At 40.5% G+C, this 21133-nt stretch overlaps 1 protein-coding gene across 3 annotated transcripts in view; it reads left to right on the top strand.

Moving 5' to 3' along the window:
- gabrb2a (gamma-aminobutyric acid type A receptor subunit beta2a) overlaps positions 1-21133 on the top strand; it is a 48819-nt gene that overhangs the window by 5808 nt on the left and 21878 nt on the right. The window contains exons 1-4 of one of the 3 annotated variants that reach the window (XM_055033948.1): positions 2604-2778; positions 2957-3057; positions 3447-3514; positions 19167-19387. In XM_055033948.1, coding sequence (XP_054889923.1) covers positions 2705-2778; positions 2957-3057; positions 3447-3514; positions 19167-19387 — 464 coding nt within the window. In that variant the 5' untranslated portion in view covers positions 2604-2704. Of the gene's footprint in view, positions 1-2603; positions 2779-2956; positions 3058-3446; positions 3515-19166; positions 19388-21133 lie in introns of those variants that run through there. The other 2 variants (XM_055033947.1, XM_055033949.1) reach the window with 2 other exon arrangements.

The following is a 21133-nucleotide window of genomic DNA, read 5'->3' as shown; positions in this document are numbered from 1 at the left end:
GTTTGTTTAATGTGAGAGAGAGGCAACATGGAGAGCATGGCAGCAGCTGTGGCACGTCCATTCCCTGGTACGCTCTGTTTCTACGCCGCTACTTCTGAAGGGTGTGAGGATGAAGAGTGCAGAAGCAGAGCTGGCTGTGCAGCACACTGCAGAGAGAGCTTCTCTGAATGTGGAATAACGGGAGCTCACGTTTCTGATGTGCCTTGTTCTGGTGTTGCAGGGACATTGATCTGAAAATCTGAGAAGACTTTAAGAGAGGGGGAGCGTGAGAGACCTTCAGCATCCATCCATCCATCCATCCATCCATCCATCCATCCGTCCATCCATCCATCCATCCATCCATCCATCCATCCATCCATCCATCCATCCATCCATCCATCCATCCATCCATCCATCCATCCATCCATCCATCCATCCATCCATCCATCCATCCATCCATCCATCCATCCATCCATCCAGTATCACTTCACCCTCCCCTCACTTGTGCTCTCCTCTCCTCTGACAAAGGAAATGAATCAGAAACTGTTTTATCCTTCTGCTGCACATCTCTTCTCTACCACTTGCGAGTCTGATCTGCACCTGATGAGATGCCCTTTAACAAAGGCTCCCAGTCACTTTCAACCCCACCATGCACGGCAACCCTCCCCCCTCAATCCAAGACAGATGCTCCTCACGCAAGCAGGACGCACGATGCACACAGACCGAGGAACGCATCAAAAAGGCTGGCATGATATAATCTGCAGTGGCTGTAACTGGTGGTGATGCAACGGTGAACCAACGCCTTCAGAGGCCTGCCCTCTACAGAAGCACAGCTCCGTCTCTGCAAGAAGATCAAAGGCAGTTTAGAAGAGGCTCACATCCCCCTCCCTCACTGCTTCAAAAAAAAAAAAAAAAAAGAACTCAAATCTTGGAAAATGAATTGTGGGACCATGTTTTCCACCCCACCTTTCCTCCCTGGAGCTTCGCCGCTCCCCTCACACTTTGTGATGTGCTGCAGTTTCTCACTAAATATTGTGGAAAAGAGTTGGAAACACTGGTGGATTTTGATATGGAGGACATGGCACACCGCCCAGGGTGGCATTACATAGAGTGTAAAAGATGTAATAAGATTTTTTCCGTATATCATACCTCTGTAGCTGGTCAATATTGATGCTGATCCAACCAGAACCGGATGTTCTACAGTGAACACAGTCTTTTATGTCCCAGACTGCACAGACCTTCATACTTTTTCAAAACCCTTTTTTGTTTGTTTCCAAAATTCAGGTGCAAACATTTGTTGGTTGTAAAAGTAGAAATATTTTTAAAAGAACATCAAAAAGTGGACATTTTCTGAAACCCTTTTTGTGTTGTACATGTCTGATCTGGTTTTCCAGGGAATACTAAAATCAGTGACCTGATTTCAAAATACCAAATTTCTTGTGCTTTTTCATTAAATTTCAAATGTACACTGAAAAAGTTGAAGAGTCAGATCAGAGTGTGTAGAAGAAAACGCCTGCTGCGACTCTTATGAGTGTTGCAGGTCCCATAAGGAGCCCAGTGCTGCTTCAGCTAAGCAAATGATTTTTTTTATGCTTAATTTATCTCAGAACTCAGAACTTAGAGGTGGGAATGATTTCTGACCCATTCGGGAACAAATTATTTTAAAGTCATAAAGCAGTCAGTTTTGCTAATTATTATGGTTTCTTAGTGGTACAAACTGATAATGGTGCGTTTGTGCTAATTATTTTGTTGTTGCTGTTAAAAAAAAAAAGAAGAGGAATATATTCAAAAACTGTCCAAACTCTTTATAATGACTTATAAACATTTTATAGCTGCCACCTGCATTACATTTTATATGCAAACAGTCATAAGAGACACCAGGCCGCTTCACAAACTCCCGCTTTCCCAGTTGGAATGCTGACTTCCTGTTGTTTTTCTGACTGGGAATTCTGAAAACCCAGCTTTCAAAGACAAACGGATCACATCATGCCGTTATCACCACAAGCTGCCCGAACAAAAAGCACGACAGTGTTTTTGGTTGGAATCCAGCAGACGTAAAAACGAAGGACAGAATGTCATTTCAGCAGGAAACTAAAACACTGCCACTTGTGAAAGCGACCTTCTGCTGATACTCGTAAGGTGGACATTTTAATTATTTCTTTATTTGGCATTTGTACCATCTCAGGTGTCTGGTCTGAAAAGATGAATATATTGAGTGGTACAGATAGGACCAGTCACTGATTCTGAGGGGTTTCCTGGCGGCACCATTCTTGTAAGAACATCGACTGAATACCCATGAGTTTTTGTTGTTACATGAACAAATTGTTGGACCTGGTGTCTGTAAATATCCTCTTGAATAGATTTAGTCAAATGAATCAGAAGGAACAAACTTATTCTAGTTGATGCCTGAAATGCTTTCACCTTGTCAGTGGACAAAACCATCTCCTTTGCAATAAACAAGCAGAGTGCAGCCCAGATAAACGTGCCTTGTTGTTCTTTCTAAACATTAATGCCCGCGTCTTCATTACGCACATCCAGTAGTCCCTTTAATATTTTCCTCTGCAATGGAAACGGCCTCCTCCACCATCATCTCTCTCCACTCTTTGATCTTGGACTCGCTGCACGCATGCGCCCCTCATTGGCTCCTCTGCGCCGTCTGGAGTAAGTTGGATGTGCGCTCTCCTCACTCGCATCCAGAAACCATCATCAGGAAAAAACTGTTGCGATGGGGAGGATCAGGGAAAACCACTTTGGGATTTTGACTTTTTCCCTATTGTTGACCTTCATCCGGGCTCAAAGGTAAATCCCGATTAAAGCTTCGTTGTTGTTTTCTTTTTGTTTATGTTTTTTTTTACGTTCGATTTTGCATGTGTCATTTTGCACGGCCCATTTATCGGCTCGTTTTTGTTTCTTCTTCTTCTTTTTCTCCCTCTTCTTCTCCTCCTTCTTCTTCACCTTTTTCGTTTCTCCTCCTCAGCGTCAAGGATCTGAAGGATCCGAGCAATATGCCTCTGGTGAAGGAAACAGTGGACAGGCTGATGAAAGGATACGACATTCGGTTGAGGCCAGATTTTGGAGGTAACCAATTTTTTCCCTTCTCCTTCTTCTTCTTTTCGCGCCCCCTCCCGACGTGCGGCACATGCTTAATGAATCGCAAAATCCGCTTTAATCATCCCTTCACAGTCAAATGGGCCTCGCCAAATTAGGCGAAGAGAAACGATGAGCGTATTGCGCGTTGACGAGAGGCTTTTGAACGTGATCGATCCCGCTCATCAATGTTTGATTACCCCGCTAAATAAATGAAATTAACAGCATTTCAATTAAAGTGGGTGTCAAGACGTGACGGCCGCTGCCCCGGCCCGTTGATGCACAGCAGCTCTCCTGCAGCGTCACGGAGCTGCTCGATTTACATGATGGCAGAATTATTCATATCTCGTCCTGCATTAACGCCTTTCTCTCCTCCGCAGGTGCTCCCGTGGCGGTGGGGATGAACATTGACATTGCGAGCATAGATATGGTCTCTGAAGTAAATATGGTAGGTGGATTTGTTTTTCTTTTTCTTCTCCTTTTTTTATTTTTATTTTTATTTATATCATCTGGCACGGATCGCTTTTTATCCCCTTTTTGAAGTGGGCTACTTATCACGGCTCAGTTGGAGGACATGTTTTTTTTTCCCCATTTTCCTCAAACACATCACCTCCTTCCCTCTTTCCCAGGCTCCGCATTTGCTGCTCTTGGTGTGCTGCTGCTGCTGCATTTGAATTCAATACACACACTCACTGGCGCATTCGGACGCACAGCGCACGAAGAGCAGCTGTGTGTGTGTTTGGTGTGTATTTTAGGTGTGCGTTCGCGTGCGTGCGTGCGTGCGCGTGCGTGCGAGAGCGTCCCAGCTTCGGTGGTGGAGGATGGACCTTGGTTGGTTGTGTCACTTTCCACTCTTGCATGAATTGTTCATTATTGAAACGTCATTTGCTAGCCAGCCCCTCATTAAAACCAAAGATGTCATTGTTAGCAATGAAAATAATTTGCCAACAATGACACTCTGTTCCCGAGGCTGCATTTCTGGGAGATGATCTTGATGATGTTCAGGATGTGGACATTACCTAAATGAGTTTGGCAGAAAAGAGTTCGAAGTTGTAGGCTTCATAAATTTGAGGAAATTTATGAAGCCTATTTGTTTTTTGGTCTACATGCTGAGTGGCTCTGTTTCAGGTTGAAAAGAGGATCTGTTCATTTTCAAATTTGAAGCTGCTTCTTTTTTTAAGTTATGAAGTTGGGATGGCATTTTACCATTTTTTTAAAAAGTGGTTGGGTCAGGAATGAGTAATGTTTTATTCAAAACTCACGTTTTGTTATTTGACGAAAGAGTTGGCTGATAGATTTGTTGAAGTGTAATGTTAATTGTTTTGCGTGGATGCCTGTCTGTGACACAACAAAATGTTTACGCTGAATACATTTTCGGTTAATTTGAATAAACGCCAATAGTTCCCAGATAAATTTTCCTTTTATCATTTTTCTTAGAACATTTCCTATCCTTTGCATCAGTAGTTTGGAAAAGCATTAAAAGGACAAAATTCAGAGTTTAAGTCCAAGTTAAATTATTCTGCAAAAGCAATTCTACTAATTGGAAATCATACCCAGAGGTTGTGATAACATCCATTTTCTATTTATTCATTTTTTTTTAAATGGTGTAAACTACCGGGTAAAAATGTTTTTGTGAATATAATTTAGACCACCTCACATATTATTTTAAGTAGACCAGAAGGAACAAATCAATCTAGTTCTAACCTGAAATGTTGTCACAGTTAGTCATACATTAAACATGTAGCCTCGCAGCGTTTATGCTAAAGTGAAGCTAGTTATCAATAGGGTACTATCTATTGGACTTGCATTTTAAAAATAATTTAAATTTGAGATCAATTTGATAAGTTACTGTGAAATATATGATTAAATCAGGGGTATATTTATAATTCACAAAACTTCAATAATGGACTTTTTTTTAAATGAAAGCCACAAAAACCAGATTCCTAATTTGACGACAGTGAGCTTATTTTCTTGTGGCCACTGTAAAATACAGACTCTTGGGTGTCATGTATAATGTCAAGAAAAATCCAAGGCTCAGTATTGAGCAATGTGACAACCATTCCCAGTCCAGCCTGAGTAAAAAAAAAAAAGCACTGACAAAACAAGCTGCTAGAAATGAACCAGCAAAATTGTTCTTAATCAGTTAATTCAGTCCAACTTTAGCTAAACATCAAGGTGATTTTCCTTGAGCGGCTTTATCTTACATGCTAAAAGTAATAAAGAAATATAAACTGGATTTGTTAGTGACGTATAAAATGAGGACCACAGCCAAAGTGTGCTGTTCACTGACAGTGACTGCCTGATATATTTTTCTTTCAGACCAGAAGGAAAAATACTGCATCCTATGAATGTAAGAGCACCGTCTATTGATCGGTGTCATAGTCAGACCAGTCCAGTTCTGCTTCAACTTAGGCCAGAATGTACTTAATCCACCCTGCTGCAACATTTAGACTTTTGAAATGACTAACAGCACTTAAAAACATGTTTTTTTTTAAGAATTAAGGGAAAACATCAAGTAACACAATTGAAATGTTAGACAAATACCTCCTACATTGTTTATTTGAAATTTTTACTAAATTTTTTTGTTATGAACGTTTTTGTTTTGTATTGTCTCCTTAACCACTATTTTGACACATAGATTCATGTTTTACATCATCCTTTGCTGTCAGAATTATGCTAAATTATTCCTAACGTCACAAACTTATTTTATACATATTGCCACTTGGGGTCAAAGATTAACCTATTTGTCTTTTTGTTTTATTTGGATTTTGCATCGTGTCAACTCTTCACAATGGTCATTTTTAATTCTTATTTTCGATTATTAAATCTGATATCTCCCACAGCTAAATGGACTTTGTTACTTTTCATGTAGAGGCCCAGAAATTGCAAAGGTACTCTTGGTCAATTAGCATTTTAAAAGCCTGGAATATACTTCCTATTGGTTAGACAGTAGGGAAATGTACATGTTTTTATTTAATTGTAGTCTGTGATTTGCCAATAGATGGCACTATGTCAGCTGATGCTTCAAACTTTGATAAACATTGTCTTGGGATAATTTATTACAAAATTGTTCCAAGATTATAATAAAACAATAGTGTTGACAAGATTCAATATGGTTTACACCTTTTAAAAAAACCATGGCGAAGTCATTATTTTTGGATAACCCAGAGGCAACAGTCACAGCCTGAACACATCGAAAAGCACAAAAAAGAAGCTATTTAATTTCCCAAGCTTTCAAAATGGAGTGCCTGTCAGACATTTATCGCTTTCAGCAGGAAAACATGGCGGCTTATTTAGGTGAGTACGGAACAATCACTTGGATGGAAGTGATTTACTATTGGTGGAGGAGGATGCCAGAACGGAAGTGACTTGGTGGGACAGGAAGGGGCGTCCATGGAGAGTTGAAATCTTCTTCTCCCGTCTCCAACCGTCTCTCCCGCTCTTCTGACTGGATCCCTGGCTGTAACGCTGAGCTCAACAGCCATGTAATCCACCTCTGCTTTGCTCCAAAGGGTTATCTCACTCAAGAACTAGGCATCCAGGCGGGCATTCATCTGGAAAAAAAAAACAAAAAAAAAACACTGCTTCATACATCCGCCTCTGTCTGTGCACTCTGTGTGCACAGACAGAGTGAAAGGCGACTGACGTCACAGCTCCCAGTGGCTATGCAAGAACCTCCATCCCTCTCATTTCTCAGAAAAGCTCTTCCTGCCAGAACCACTTCGACAGATTTAGACAGAAAGTGAAAGATAAAACACTGTAACAACAAACCCCCAGCTCCTTGTGGACTCCTGCTCCACATGTCGTTACCTTGTGAAGAATCCCTGCAAATTGCATAACAGGTTGGAATCTCCTCCCCCTCTTCTTCTGCTCTTCATGTCTAGCTCCTTTCAGCTGGAATAAAGGGTAAGCAGTTGACGAGATTGATCCCGGAAAAATCAATGATATCACCGTGATCACGAGGACGCAGCCGGTGACCTGTGCTCGGCGCGGCGCTGCTTTGATCCTCCTCATCACGGCCAGCTGCTTTTAAGATTAAAGTGCTGATGGGAAAACAAGCAGGAGAGGAGAGACTGAAACAGGCAAAGACAGAGAAGAGGAAGGTTTTAATAGAGATGAAGGTGGCTGTGATCACATTGCACCTTGTTATCGGCACAACAGTGGGAAATGTTGCTGTTGTTTTGGTCTTACCATGCAACATCTGGAGAAGCCATGTGTCGTACTGAGATGAGAGGAAAGCAATAGAAGCATTTTTATTTAGCGAGCTAACTAGCAGTGTGCCAACAAGTGGGGGAGGGGCAGAACTGTACTACTGTTCTCCATACAGACAGATAAAAACTCAGATTTTTGCAGTGGAAAGTACCGGTGCACTTCACAAAAAAGAAGCACAGTGACTAAATACTGAATTAACAATCCAAGATTCTGATGTGTGCAGCTTCAACACAAACCTTCCAAAAGAATGAAGCCAAATTAGTCACGATGTGGCATAAGAACAACGAAGTCAAAGGTCTGGTGTGATCATCCAAAAAGCTCTGACCAGAATAGGTGTACAAATTGTCAAGTCCAGTTTATTTGCAAAGCGCATTTTAGCAACAACACAGTTTAAAGCACTTCAAATGATAAGAATATAACACAATAACCAAAAAATATTACTCTGCACAGGCAAAATACAGAGAAATGATGAAAAGTGGCAATTCAGACTAGAATTAATCTATGTTCCACTTATTATGTTCCACTTATTATTAATCAAAGGCAACTCTAACAGATGGAGTTGTAAGAGGATGTGAGCAATGTTGCCTGACTCAGTTCTGCCAGTTTTGTCAGGAGGAACAGGCCAAAGTTTCTGCAACTTTTCTGAGAAGCTTGTAGAAATATCCCCAAAATGTTTTGACTCCAGGTCTGCTGCTTAAAGAAAATGTGACCAAGTTTGTTGGATATTTGTAGACTGCAGAGTTTCTAAGCATCAACCTGGCAATTTGCAAGCATGCATTATTCTGGCGACTTTCTCAAAAACAGAGACTTACAGTTTTTGTACAGTTTATTTAAAAACATCCAAATTCGATTGGATCTTGTTGGGACCATGTAAACAATGTAATGTAAATGATGGTTATTAGGTCTCTTTGTCATTTCATGCTGTTGCAGATTTGATCATTTTGGAGGCTTATACAATTTGACATTTAATTCTTATTCATGCCTCCCAGGGCTCTCTATTCAACCCAGGAAATGTAGCTAAATGGCTCCAGTAAATAATATCTATAAGACATAATATGATTAACAGCATGACTTATGAAAAATATTTAACTGTAATAAAAAATAAAGTATGACAGCCAAAATAAAACTAGAAGATGACAAAATGCTACCAATTAGGGGTACACAGTGTCATGCTGGAGATCCAACCTTGAGCTCTATTCTATAAAAAAAAAAAATGCAGATTTTTATTGTTGCAATCACCGGTCAGATATGAGCAGTGACCTAGGTGAAAACCAGCTTTCTTCTACTTCTAATCCTGCAAGGACCTGCTTACAAGTCATGCAGATTTGAACCAAATGTTGTTTACTGATGATCACTGCTAAGAATGATGAAGATGATAGTGAGAGTCACATACTGTAGCCTCGTCCTATCCCAAAATCAGGACTTCTGCTTTTGCTGCGATGAAACTCTAAATGTTGGTTTTTGTCGCCATAACTGGTGATTTACTCGCCATTTTATGAAAATAATATGTGTGCCGTGTACCAAAGAATTACTAAAGAAATTCAAGATGTAAACAGGAACAATAGCAAAGAGAAAAACAATCTCCTCCTCGAGGGGACATAATTCATTAGACTAAGCAAGTTGAGTGCAGAAATCCTAAGTTGAAAAGCGGATTGGTTTTGATCTTGTCAGGTTGAGACATGCGAATCTCCCCATGTGAATATGAAGGAAGGCGGAAGATGGATCTGAAATCTGTGCGTGTTGGTCTGCCATAGTGAAGTTAGCAGGACTTTGTTGTCGACAGCTGCTCGCTACTCTAATTAAAGACAAAACAGCCTTTGGTAAGGAATGAACTCTGCCGTTTTGGTGGAAGCTTGACATCTGTACTCTCTGATAACATGAAGGGCGCCACCTCTGCTGCAGCTGAGAATTTTTGTTGCCTCTCCTTCTTTTGTCAGGCTCATGTAACATGCCTCTTTTTTTTTTTGGTGCTTTATTGTGTGACCCAGCACGCTGGCCTGCTGAGGCTGAAAGGTCAGCCATGTTGTCGGGCAATAAAAGCATGCAGCCCAGTCAACACCGTGGTCGCAGCTTCGCCTGCGTGACATTACAAATGTGCTATTCTGAGAGGGAAAGTGTCCTCCGAGTCCGAGGTGTGACCACACATTCTGGGTGAACGGGCTCTTGCTGACTCACCGGGGTGAGTGCAAAACATGAAACAGATAACATCGCGGCCGAGACCCTCACTCCACCGCTGATCCCTGTCTTTCTGATCAGCGCTGGCATCTCGCTCCATCGCTCATCTCCGCTCAGCTGAGGGCTTCATTTGCGTAACGCTGTTTTGTTTTGGCCCAAATCACGCGCCCAGGAAGCAGACCCGCCGGTTTCGGGTGCGCTCAAAAGTGTTTTCTGCACACAGCCGGTGTCGCTGATTAAATACAAGTCGAGTCTGTTTCCTCAGCAATGCATCAGTGCTGCATAATAATAATGCCTTCTGCATGCAAGCCGTGCGGGGAGTGTGGCTGCAGTGTGGCACTGCGAGGCAGGAATAAGTGGGAAGCTAAATGAGTGTTTTCAGTCCTCGCCTCTACTTCCTCCCGCTCGTTAATTACATGTAAAATACCTGAGGTTGGTGGTTGTTAAGAGGAGCTGTCTGTTCCGTAATACCGTTCTCTGAATGTTAATTAGCTGCCAGTGAATTATAAGATTTAAACAAACCAGCTGTGGTGGCTTCTGGGACAGAGGAATTAGTGGGGCGTTGTTGTAGTAAGATCATTATCCTGACTAGTGCTGGTTTCTCTCCGTGAGTAAGAGGATCCGGCCGCAGGATGACAGGCGCGGATGACCAGAGGGAGCGGCCCCAGGGGCCTCCGCGCCGCGCCGCGCCGCGCCGCGCCGCGCTCTGCGCTCTGCGCTGCGGCCGTGTGAGGGATGCGCCATCTCTGAATTAGCAAACCGTTTTTATCTCGTTTGTCCAAACGGATCCTGTTCCATTTTATTTTCAGCTTGTGGAAAATAAGCTTGTGTTATTTTTACTCGGCGTTGCCATGACAGCGCTGCCTTTTTTTCCTCCTTTCTCTCCTTTTCATCCGGGAAAGTCAAGGAAAAGAAAACACAGCCTTGTTTTTCAGATTATAAGCGATGCTAGCTAATCCAGGTTAAGGATGCTTTTTTTTTTGTAACATCACTTCCGGTTTTATTAGCATTTTGTTTTGCTGCTTTTTATGCAGAATTGTTTTCTAATATGAAACTGCAAGAGTTTGTCTTGATTTAGACTACATATATGCAGTGTCTAGCAAAAGTGTTCACGCCTTTCTTTACTTTTTCACCTTTTGGCACATAGGAACCAATGGCATCAAGGCGTGTTTAAATTAATCTAATGCACCAACATAAAACATCTAGAAACATTGTGTTTTTCTGAAAATGTTCTCGTTTTGTCAGATATGATCGAGACAACCTGTGAATATCAGTTTCAAGTCTTGCTGAAGGCTCTCATCAGTCTATATAGGCCATTTGAAGACATACATTTGATGTAACCAGTTTCATTGTTGCTCTACTTGTCTGGGTAGGGTTGTTGTTCTGGTAGATGGTGAATCTCCACTCCAGTTTTAAGTCTTTTGTAGCTTCTTAAGGGAGTCTTTCCATTATGTCCCTGTTGTTAGCTCCATCCTCCATCTTCTGCCACCACCATGCTTCACAGTGAAATTGATGCTTTCTGGGTATCGGTGTTTTGGACACTCTGTGTATTACTTTTACACATTTGCTATGTCTAGATTGAATGGTGTTCTTTAAAAAGTTTAAAGCTTGTCGATGTTGTGTTAATAACCGACTGTAAACTTCTCCACAACTTTCTCTCTCTCTTGTCTGCTGAGTTCCTCAGTTTTTATGCTGCTGTTTGTTCATCTCTCATGTTCTTTAACAGACCCCCAAGGTTTCTGCTGTTTCGTCTAAAATGGAATTGCATGCAGCTGTGATCTACTTACTATTTAGGCAACGTATGAAGGCAGCTGGTTGCACAGCATTTTATGTAGGGGTATCACAGCAAATAATCACCTAATACATTTCCTGAAACATCCTGTGAAACTCCTGCATGCACTGGTATCCTGCAGTCCTAAATAATGCATTGCAGTTTTACCTGGATGTCCTGTTACTTCCCCTGCAGTATCTTCCAGCTGATAAAAATGCTGCAGCTGGAGTTCTTACTGGGACTGGGAAAGGGGATCACATCTATTGGTTAATGCATTCAATAATTCAATGCAAAATTCCTCCTGTCAGTTATACACCTCAACTTCCATAATGCTTTCCATCTCACAAGAACAGGCTGCTTTCAAGATGCAGTTAAAAAAAAAAAGATGCAGGTTGACTCATCATTCCAGAAATTTTCATGGTAAGAGCTGGAAGCAGAGATTCTGTTTTCCAACCCTGCTTGTTTTTTTGTTTTTTTTTATGGCCTTTTTTAACCTTCTCTCTAATTATTACTTCAGCTTTATTTATTTAACATGATCTTTTAATCTATTTATTTCCCCTAAATTTAAACTTGCTTCATTACAATGTCATTTTGCTTTCATATCTTTGGTCAACCATTTATGTGCAACTTATGTGTGAAAAGTGCTACGCAAACTGATATGAATTGAAATCATTTCCTGCTAACTTTACAGTGCATGCACGATTCTTTTTAATAATTTAAAGACATAAGGAAGATTAGTGTCCTGTTCCTCTGCTGCAGCTCTGACTCTGTTCTCCTCTGTTTGCTCTGTGGAGTTTTCCAAAAAGCTTAAAACAAGAACACAGGCTGTCTGGGACAGCATTATTAGTTATGCTGAGTGAACCTGCACAGTAGAAGATTTATATGGTTTGTAATATAACAAGAGCATAGGAACAGCTGCTAATCCTTCAGCTTTTTTATGCATCCCTGGTCCTTCACTGAATATTTGTTAAATGAACACAGAGGAGTACTGACGTTAAGGCTTAGAAAATACTTATTTACACTGCAGTTGTGAGAGTAATCTTGGTTAAAAAAGTCCAGTGTCTCAATAGCTCGATTTTGTGTTAGTAGTAAAGATATTGCAAAAATGGGTAGTAAAAAATAGTAAAAATCAACCCTAAGATTCCTGTATAAATCGTGAATCCTGCTCTGAATCTTATAAGGATTTCAGATTTTAACCGAGTTCTTCTGTTTACATTGATGTTAGTAACCTACTCATTAACATTCCAGGATAAAATATTTTATGTTCGTTTAAATATATCTTCCAGCAGAGAAAGTTTCCATACCTGAATATATTGTTTCCTAAAGTTTCCTCTCTTAATTTGGAGAACTGCAGGTAGCAGATCCATCCTTCTCAAAATTAGTTTGGATGCAGTAACAGGAGCTGCTGATGCAGCATAAGCTGCTGACTCCTGCAGTTTGGAGTGGAAATACGCAAAGTGAATGAAAAAAAACAACAACAAAAAAACAGGTTCTAACCAGGGTAGTTGAAGTGCACATAAACACAGTCATTAATCACGATCAGCAAATTTCTTTTTGGTGCTCCTGGAGAGTTCAGCATGAATGTGATGGATGTTTGAGACGCTGCAGTGAGCACCCATGACTCATTTTTTTATTCCACTTTCAGTTTTTTTCTCTGCTTTATTGAAATTATTTCTGGGGCAGCATTTCTCATTTAATGACCAAACATCAATGTGTAAAAAAAAAAAAAAAATGGAGACATCTGCACAAATTTAATGGGCTCTCCCTTTGCTTGTTCAGTGACTTTCCACCAAGTTTCACAAAAGTCAGCAGAAGAAATGTTGCTCTTTTTGCTTACCATTCTTTGCAAACACAATATTCAGTAATGAGGTGATACAAGTTCAAAATGTGAACGTTTTATGTCTAATGTTCCTGTTAGAACTTTCACAAATGTAAAACTGACCTAACAAAGGATCTTAAAGGACGTCTGGCATGTTTGCCTTTACTTGTACCACCATTTACACCCAATCTGTTCACTCAAGCTAGAAAAAAAATGCCACAACACTGCTTATAGATGGTTTTAATGGTTTTCTATTACAGATTCACATGCAACATTGATGCCTCGAGTCAAAATTTCCAAATGTGTTTTTACAAACCCTTTTTTGTCCATCCCATCGTGACAGCCGATGTAGCCGTAGCAGAGAATTTTCGCCGACCCTGTTCTGACAGATCTCACCGGGAAACATAAATGTACTCCTTGTCACTCTGTCGGGCTCTTAATGGAGAATTTTTAAGCCCAGAAACATTTGAGCAATGACTCACTGTCACTGAGCACCTGACCCTGATGTTTTTTACATTAGCTTGACCTTGTATGAATTTTTACTCCCATCCTCAGCTCAGTCATGAATTTCTTTTTTTTTTAATGTTGAGGTTCTCCATAAGATGTCTTTCTCAAAGAAGCTCAAAACCCACATCGATGTGACCTTAATGGAAGTTTCTCTCCACCCAAAAAAACATGACAAACCAGTTTGACACTTTTTGAACTTTTTTAAAGTCCTGTAATATCCTCATGACTTGATTCTTTATTCTGTTTTAATTGTTCATGTAATTAAGAGAAGATACAGATTGTTTTTTAGTTCTGTTTTTTTCCTTCCAAGTTCCAAGATGTTTGATCTGCTGATTTTACTGCTGTATTCACGGTACAATGGCTGCTGAAAAGACAAGTGTTTTGTTGTTGACATATCATCCAGAAACTACGTCCTTGGTTGCGCAGACAAGTGTTTTTGTGTGAACGATGTCGCCTGGTTTGTTGAGTTGTGCACACAGAACGCCGCACTGAGCCAAAAATATTGTGCACAGATGGCACAGTTGAAAGTGCACAAGGTAAAGAAAGTACTGAGGGTGTTTTCTTATCTTCAGTGGCACACAAATGGATAGCGGATGAGCAGGAACCTCTCTGGGAAATTCTCCATTCTCTTTCAGACGTGATACCTATAGTAGTAGTGATATAATGGGCAGGAAATGAGCAGGGGAAGACCCATTACTAGTAAGAGTGTAATGCCATCATCACTGCCTTTGCAAAGAAACTACGGTAGGAGTCTTGAGGGTGCAGGAGGCTGCAAGGTGTTTTTGAACAAAAAGTACAACTAAAAACAGCACCAGCTGTGAAATGGATAAACAGGTTGCCAGTTTATCCTACAGATAGAGGGCAGTGTTTACTCTGTTCTCTGTACAAATTTGTACCCTTAAAGAGATTTAACACAGAAATAAAAAGCTGATATCTCTCTGACTCCCTGTGCTTTAGTCACTGCACAGTTGATCAAAGCGCACTAAAAGTATTAATAGCACGTGGGCTACTGAGCCTACTGTGAATTAGACTAAAGCAAAAGTCAACCAATTAGTTTACCAATTACTAAGGAGAACAAATAATTACCAAACTCTGAGGTAATTAGTCAGTCTTACAAGTGCAATATGAAGATAAAAAATATGACAATTTGCTTCTGAGATCTGAAAATGAATTATTTTCTTCTGTAAAAACCTGGCTCACACAGGAGCTGTTTTCCAATGACTTTGTGATTTTGTTAGATTTTCTTTGACATCTTAAATGAGTATTTGTGTGTGAGAAGTATTACGTACATCCATGACTACTCATAGTAGCTCACTGTCAGGATCCTTCAGTAAAAGCAGGTAAGAGAATCAGCGCTCAGGCTAATCGGTCTCCTGCTACAGACAGAATTGGATTTTTGTGAACTGAAACTGGTCCCTTCAAAGCCTCAGACCTCCTCTGACAAAGCAGAAATTTTACCCCAAGGTTACCCCAGGAATATACTGGCCTGCTGCTAGTTCAGCAGCTTTATGTATTAACCTGGTACTGCTGACAATGTTTTAGTTCATCCACCCAGTAAAATTACTAGCATAAATGTGTTGCATCTGTACTGGGAAGTTCCTCTCATAATTTGGGCAAATTGAAGAGAGGCATTGCTTTCACTCTGATACGCCACCAGAAGAAAAATCTGTGCAGAATCTGATATGTTCACAACATTTTCCATCCTCTATGCTTCTCTATTAAACCTCACAAGGAAGGTTTAAATGGGGAGCCGGTGCCTATCTCAAGCAGTCAATGGGGGGGTGGCAGCGTACATCCTGGATGACTTTCTAGTCAATTACAGGGAATCACTGAGATATACTGGACAAAAAAAGCCCACATAAACACACCTTAATAGGAATACAGACATAAAAACTATTTTTATTGTTGGTAAAGTAACTTACAACTGCTTCATTTAAAGAAGTAGATATAATATTCTGCTCTCTGGGTGCTGTGCATCCTTAGTTATGCATCCAACATCTTGTTTTTAGCTTCTGATTTTGTCTATCATAACAAACAAACGTATCAGGAGTTGATGAGTCTGCAGCACAAACACACAACCGCCCAGCATCAAGACTGCTGTGTTTTAACAAGCAGAAACAGTGCCGAGGGCTACTCTACTTAGATGAAGCTGCTCATTAAGGACTCTTATTTTGAAGGCTTGAAGGAAGTTGTGTCACAGTTCTTACGCTTTATTCAAACGTATGAAAAATGACAAATTCTTGCAAATTCTTGGGTCTGTATGGCCACAATCCCTCATTATTAATATTTTAGTATCTGTGCACGCACACGTTAGGAGTAACTGTGGTCCCTTGTTTGCAGACAAACTAGTTCTTTCTGAACACCAAATACATCTAGATAATGTTACCTCGCGTAGCCTTGAATGCAGACAGAGAAAGATGAGGCACCTGTCTTTCTGCATGCTGTAAAGACAATACTTTGTTCAAAAACATTGAAGATAAATTTGATCCTCACTGTATATCTTAAATGGGTGTCTGATGTAAAATCTACTTTTTTGGAGCTGTATCATCTTTTTAATGTTATCAAAAAAACATGCCTGGAGTGTAGCTTTGTTTCTTTCATGCTTGTTTGAGGAAATCCTGGAGTCTCTCATGGCAACCATTCAGTCATATCTCAACACTTGTTTTCACAAAAACCCAGCATCCCAAATCAGTTTGGGATTCTGCAAACGTAGACCTGTACACGCAGACATAATATATTCTTCATATACATTATTTACTAATATGTAGTGCCATAAATTTATGTTCAAACCTCTTGAATGTGCCATGCATTAAAGTCTTTGGTCCTTTTAATTTTATTTCATTTGTCGTTTGTATATACCAAAACTTCTAATCTCTAATGAATAGTAAACAAAGTTAAACTGTGTTTAATTTCACCTCAGTCTGAATCCAGATGTTCAGTGAAGGCATCAGAGGTTTGTTGGAGAACATTAGTGAACAAACAGCATCATGAAGACCAAAGAACACATCAGACAGGTCAGGGAGTGGAAGATCTGGAGAGGTTCAAACCAGAGTTATAAAACAAAATCTCATGGAGCACCGTTTAATCCACCATCTGAACACGGAAAATGTATTGTGCAGCTGAAAAGAGATGAAGACACAGCCACAGAGAACATAAATCAGAGAAACATTTCACAGGCAATCAACACCGGAGGAACTGCAGAAAGCCACATGTGCTAGTCATGGACTCTATAAATCTGGATTTAATGAAAAAAGGGCAAGAAGGAAACGACTGATGAAAGAAAGCCAGAATAAGTTCTATTTGTCATATGCTATGAAGGGATATAGAAAAATAGTACTTGCTTTTACCCTGTCTGCGGCAATGTTATGTTGTAGTCATGCTTTTCTACAAATGGGACTGGGAAACTGGTCAGAGTTGGCGCTAGATACAGGGCACTCCAGGGAGAAAACCTGTTAGAGACAGAGGTTACTTGAGATTAGGGTAAAGCACAATAACACCAAACACAACCTTGATCTACTATTGTACAGAGAAGAGTTAAAATCAAAGCTTAATTGTGAGTAAATGTGGCCCAGTCTAAGTTCTGTAGATCCAGTGAAAGATGGTGTGACTCAGGACTGCTGAAACTGGAAAACATACATCCTTCACTTTCTCCTTACTTTGTGTTGCTCTGTCACAACATCCCCATAAAATACGCTGGGGTTTCTGGTTGTGATGTGACAAATTTTGAAAAAGTTCAGGAGTTATGAATACGTTTGCAAAGCTAAATCTGACAAACAGCCACCGATGAGCAATGTGCAACAATCTACTGTATCGTCCAAACCATAACACAGCCTACTTTGTGGCAATTTTGTCGGCGAGTTTTACTGTATTTCATCAAAATGGAACAGATGACGCTAAAGGCAAGTTTGTACTGCAGGAGAAGCTGTCTCAGTGGATGATACATCAAGAGTGTGGCCAACAGCTAACGATCCCAAAGGTGATAGAGATATCCAATCGACGGACAGATAATGAGACAGAGGGGGAGCCACTGTGAGAGGATGGCTCAGTGGTAACTCTCCAAAAAAAAAAAAAAAAAGATGCATCCATCCTTGCTTGACTTTTCATCCCTGTACAAAAAAAATCGACATGGCAGGAACTCGTGTATTTTTAGATGGCCTTTTTATGCAGTGTTTCGGCTGTGCATGCTGCATGCAATCAAAGATGAGAGTTTAAGAGTGAAAGTGGCAATTGCCTTGCAGAGTCATGCCAGTGCGTTTCGGACAGACATAAAATCCCTGGAAACATAGAAACATAGTGATAAGCAATGATGATGGAGTTAAAGCTCAGGGGCCTTGTTTCACGGACTGTATTTTTTAATGTGTTTTCCCACTCAGTGATTGCACCGCAACACAGCGTAACCAAACAGATCCGACTGCAGTGCTTTGTTTTACTGTGACTGTGTGGGTGTGAGTCTGTTTTAAAGACTGAGGAGAGGAGGTATAGTTTAATAACACACCTCAGAGCACGTGTGAAAACGAGCTGCACAATATGAAAGCTGCCTGTCCATCACTGAGGTTGAGTCCGGGAAGCTCCCCCTGGATCTCAGCAGACCTCAGCCTGGTAAAAAAAACAGTCCCTTGTTCTACGCGTTGCTTCGTGCAGAAGGTCTGGACCCGCAGCTGTTGAGAAATGATTGCTTGCTGGAGTCGAGAACTCTGTGGAAACATTAAACGATTGAATCTGATTTTACGCAAATGTTCGGCCAATACCGCTGCAAAACAGTTCAATGAAGCTTCCCAGAAATTAGGTGAGCCGTAAACAAACACGTGAGGAGTAAGAACACAACATCTTTTCCAGTTGTGAAACGTCGTTCCTCTCACTCTGAGTTTAATTGCTGAAAATTTGGAAGCGCGGCCAACATGGAGCTTCGTTCATTTCCTTCTGTTGCAGTTTCTAAAGCTACAGGCAGAAAAAGCAGCACAGAAAACTTTTCCTTCAGTTCGCCTGACTCGCCTGGTTGAAACACAATTAGAGAAATTGAGCTCAATGGGAGAAATCTCAGACAGAAGGGAGATGTGAATTGAATGGAATTGCATAGGAAGACAATGGCTGACCTATAGTTTGGAGTATACTGTCTGGTTTTACATAACCCATAACCAGCTGTCTGGTTATGTGTTTAGCAGGAGCGTTGTCTTTGAGGACAACAGAAATTGGATTCATTCATTTAAGTCAAGCCTTTGAGAGCGGCCAGCCTGTTGATCAAGTTCACTTCTGGTAGGGACTGAAAATCAAGAGCCTGTTACTAGCTGATTTCCAGGAACAAACTCGACTTTCCAACTTGGTCCACTGATAACTTTTAACCAAATATAAGAAACTTTAAACTTCTGTTTTGAATTAAAGTAGAAAACATTTTGGTTGTCCTTTGGGCTTCAAAATCTCTTCCACTGCTTGTGATGCGCCATTAGCACTGTGATAGACCCTTAGCATTAGGCTACCATTATTGTGGTATATGGTAGTGGTAGCATATGACAAGAAATTATTTAATAATGCATGTATAATCACCAGTAAGTATTATGTGTGGATTTATAGACGTTCTCTGATTTCTCTAACTCCTGCCTTCCCTCTTGTGTTCGTCAGGACTACACTTTGACCATGTACTTCCAACAAGCGTGGCGGGACAAGCGCCTCTCATACTCAGAGATCGCCTACAACCTGACGCTGGACAACCGGGTGGCTGACCAGCTCTGGGTCCCTGACACCTACTTCCTCAATGACAAGAAGTCCTTTGTTCACGGCGTCACAGTCAAGAACAGGATGATCCGTCTCCACCCTGATGGGACGGTGCTTTACGGTCTCCGGTGAGTCAGCTGGACCTGTTTTATTGGAACGTTTTAGATGAAGTCTCTCCTAATTTATTTCTTCACCAATAATGATGGTGGTGGCCAGAAGGCTCGGTGTGTGGCTTCGTCACTTCTGTCAGACTGCTTCATGGCTACAGTGTAGCTTACCACCACCATTGTGCAAATGTGTGCCGGAATGACTGAATGTTGTGTAAAGCACTTTGGAGTCCTCTGACTTGAAAAGGTAGTATAGACAGTAATTGCAGGACATTTAACATCATTTATTTTGCCAATTGTTTTTTTCTCTTTGTTAATAACTCAAAACTAATAAATTATGTGTATCACAGAGCAAATAATTTTGCTTAAGTGACTGTTTTTACGGAGTTGTTGACTGTGTGTATGAGAGAAGCGGTCAAGGGAAGATTCCTGCTGCATTCTCTTTGTATTTAGAAATCAGTCAAAAACAAGGCAATTTTCTTTGGATAGCATTCGAACTGGGAAAGTCAGAGATCTTGTTATCCAACACGCTTGTTATTTAAAAAAAAATAAGTTGTTTTTTAAATACAGTAAGCTATCTCTGGGATGCCATGTTCCTTAATTCATTTTTCAAAGCGTGCTCTCTCAGTCTGCCTCCCCTGCTGCCTGCTCTGCTTGATAGCTTTTTATTTTTTAAGATGACAATATTTAAAGGTGTAGGGGCCAAACCATACACAATTTTAAACTCTGCTGTATTATATGATTATTTAATCGTGTTTTTGTTACAAAATGGTGGGATGATTTATTTAGTGTTTAATTTGTTTTCATCATTTTTCCTGTGATTATAGTGCAATTCTCTTTCCTGTCTGTGTCCAAATGCTGAGAAAGTGGTTCACATGTAACTTGGTGTGCATATTGTGCGCATTTGTAAATCCTCACAAGTTGAATTTTTTCTTGTTTCATATTTGTAAAATTGAACATAAGACTGTTTGAAACTTTGGCAACACTTTATTTGACAGGGAACGCATAAGACTGACATGGCACTGTCATAAACATGCATTATTTTGTAAATAATGACACTGTAATGCAAAGTTGGCACTTTTAATGGACTTTCAAAGCAACTTGCAGAGCAACTTTGCATTAAAAGTGTCATTACTTACCGACTGACACGTCATGACAACAGTCATAGACGTTCATGGAGACTTCTTCGTGTTCACGACAGATGTTATGTCATGTTTATGATAGAGTCACGTCAGTCTTATGCACACTCCGTCAAATAACGTTTCACCAAAACTTGTACAGTGGTCTTAAGTACATTAACATGATTGGACAAGTTCTCAAATCAGCCTCAACTTAAAACCTGGTTCATAAGTAACAACTTGAAGCAATGACTTGCAAATGCATCAAAAGGTTATCTCCTCAGTATTGCTTCAACTTATGCTGAATCTTGTCAGTAGCCTATTTGTTTAAATCAGATGTGTGGAAACAGGGAAATACGTAAACGATGCCGGACAGAAGGTCCCGGAGTCGCAGTGGAGGGCCAGTGAAACCTGCATCTGTGCCTGAGGAATCCAGCCGCAGTGGCGACTCTGCTATAACTTATCTATATCCGTCAAGTAACGCAAGGGTCAAGCTACAAGTTGCCTCTTTACTTTGCAGATTTTCATATCCCTGATGCTCATCAATTTCAATAATTGATAACTTGTGATCAATAATGAATACGGCCAGTGCAAACAGCAGGACTGAGCGTGATCATGAACAGTGGTTCAGCCCATCTACACAATATCT

Source organism: Poeciliopsis prolifica, unplaced genomic scaffold (genome assembly GCF_027474105.1).
Source record: "Poeciliopsis prolifica strain line A6 unplaced genomic scaffold, Auburn_PproV2 SCAFFOLD009, whole genome shotgun sequence".
NCBI classification, from domain to species: domain Eukaryota; kingdom Metazoa; phylum Chordata; class Actinopteri; order Cyprinodontiformes; family Poeciliidae; genus Poeciliopsis; species Poeciliopsis prolifica.
This window is presented reverse-complemented; position numbering and strand designations above follow the sequence as displayed.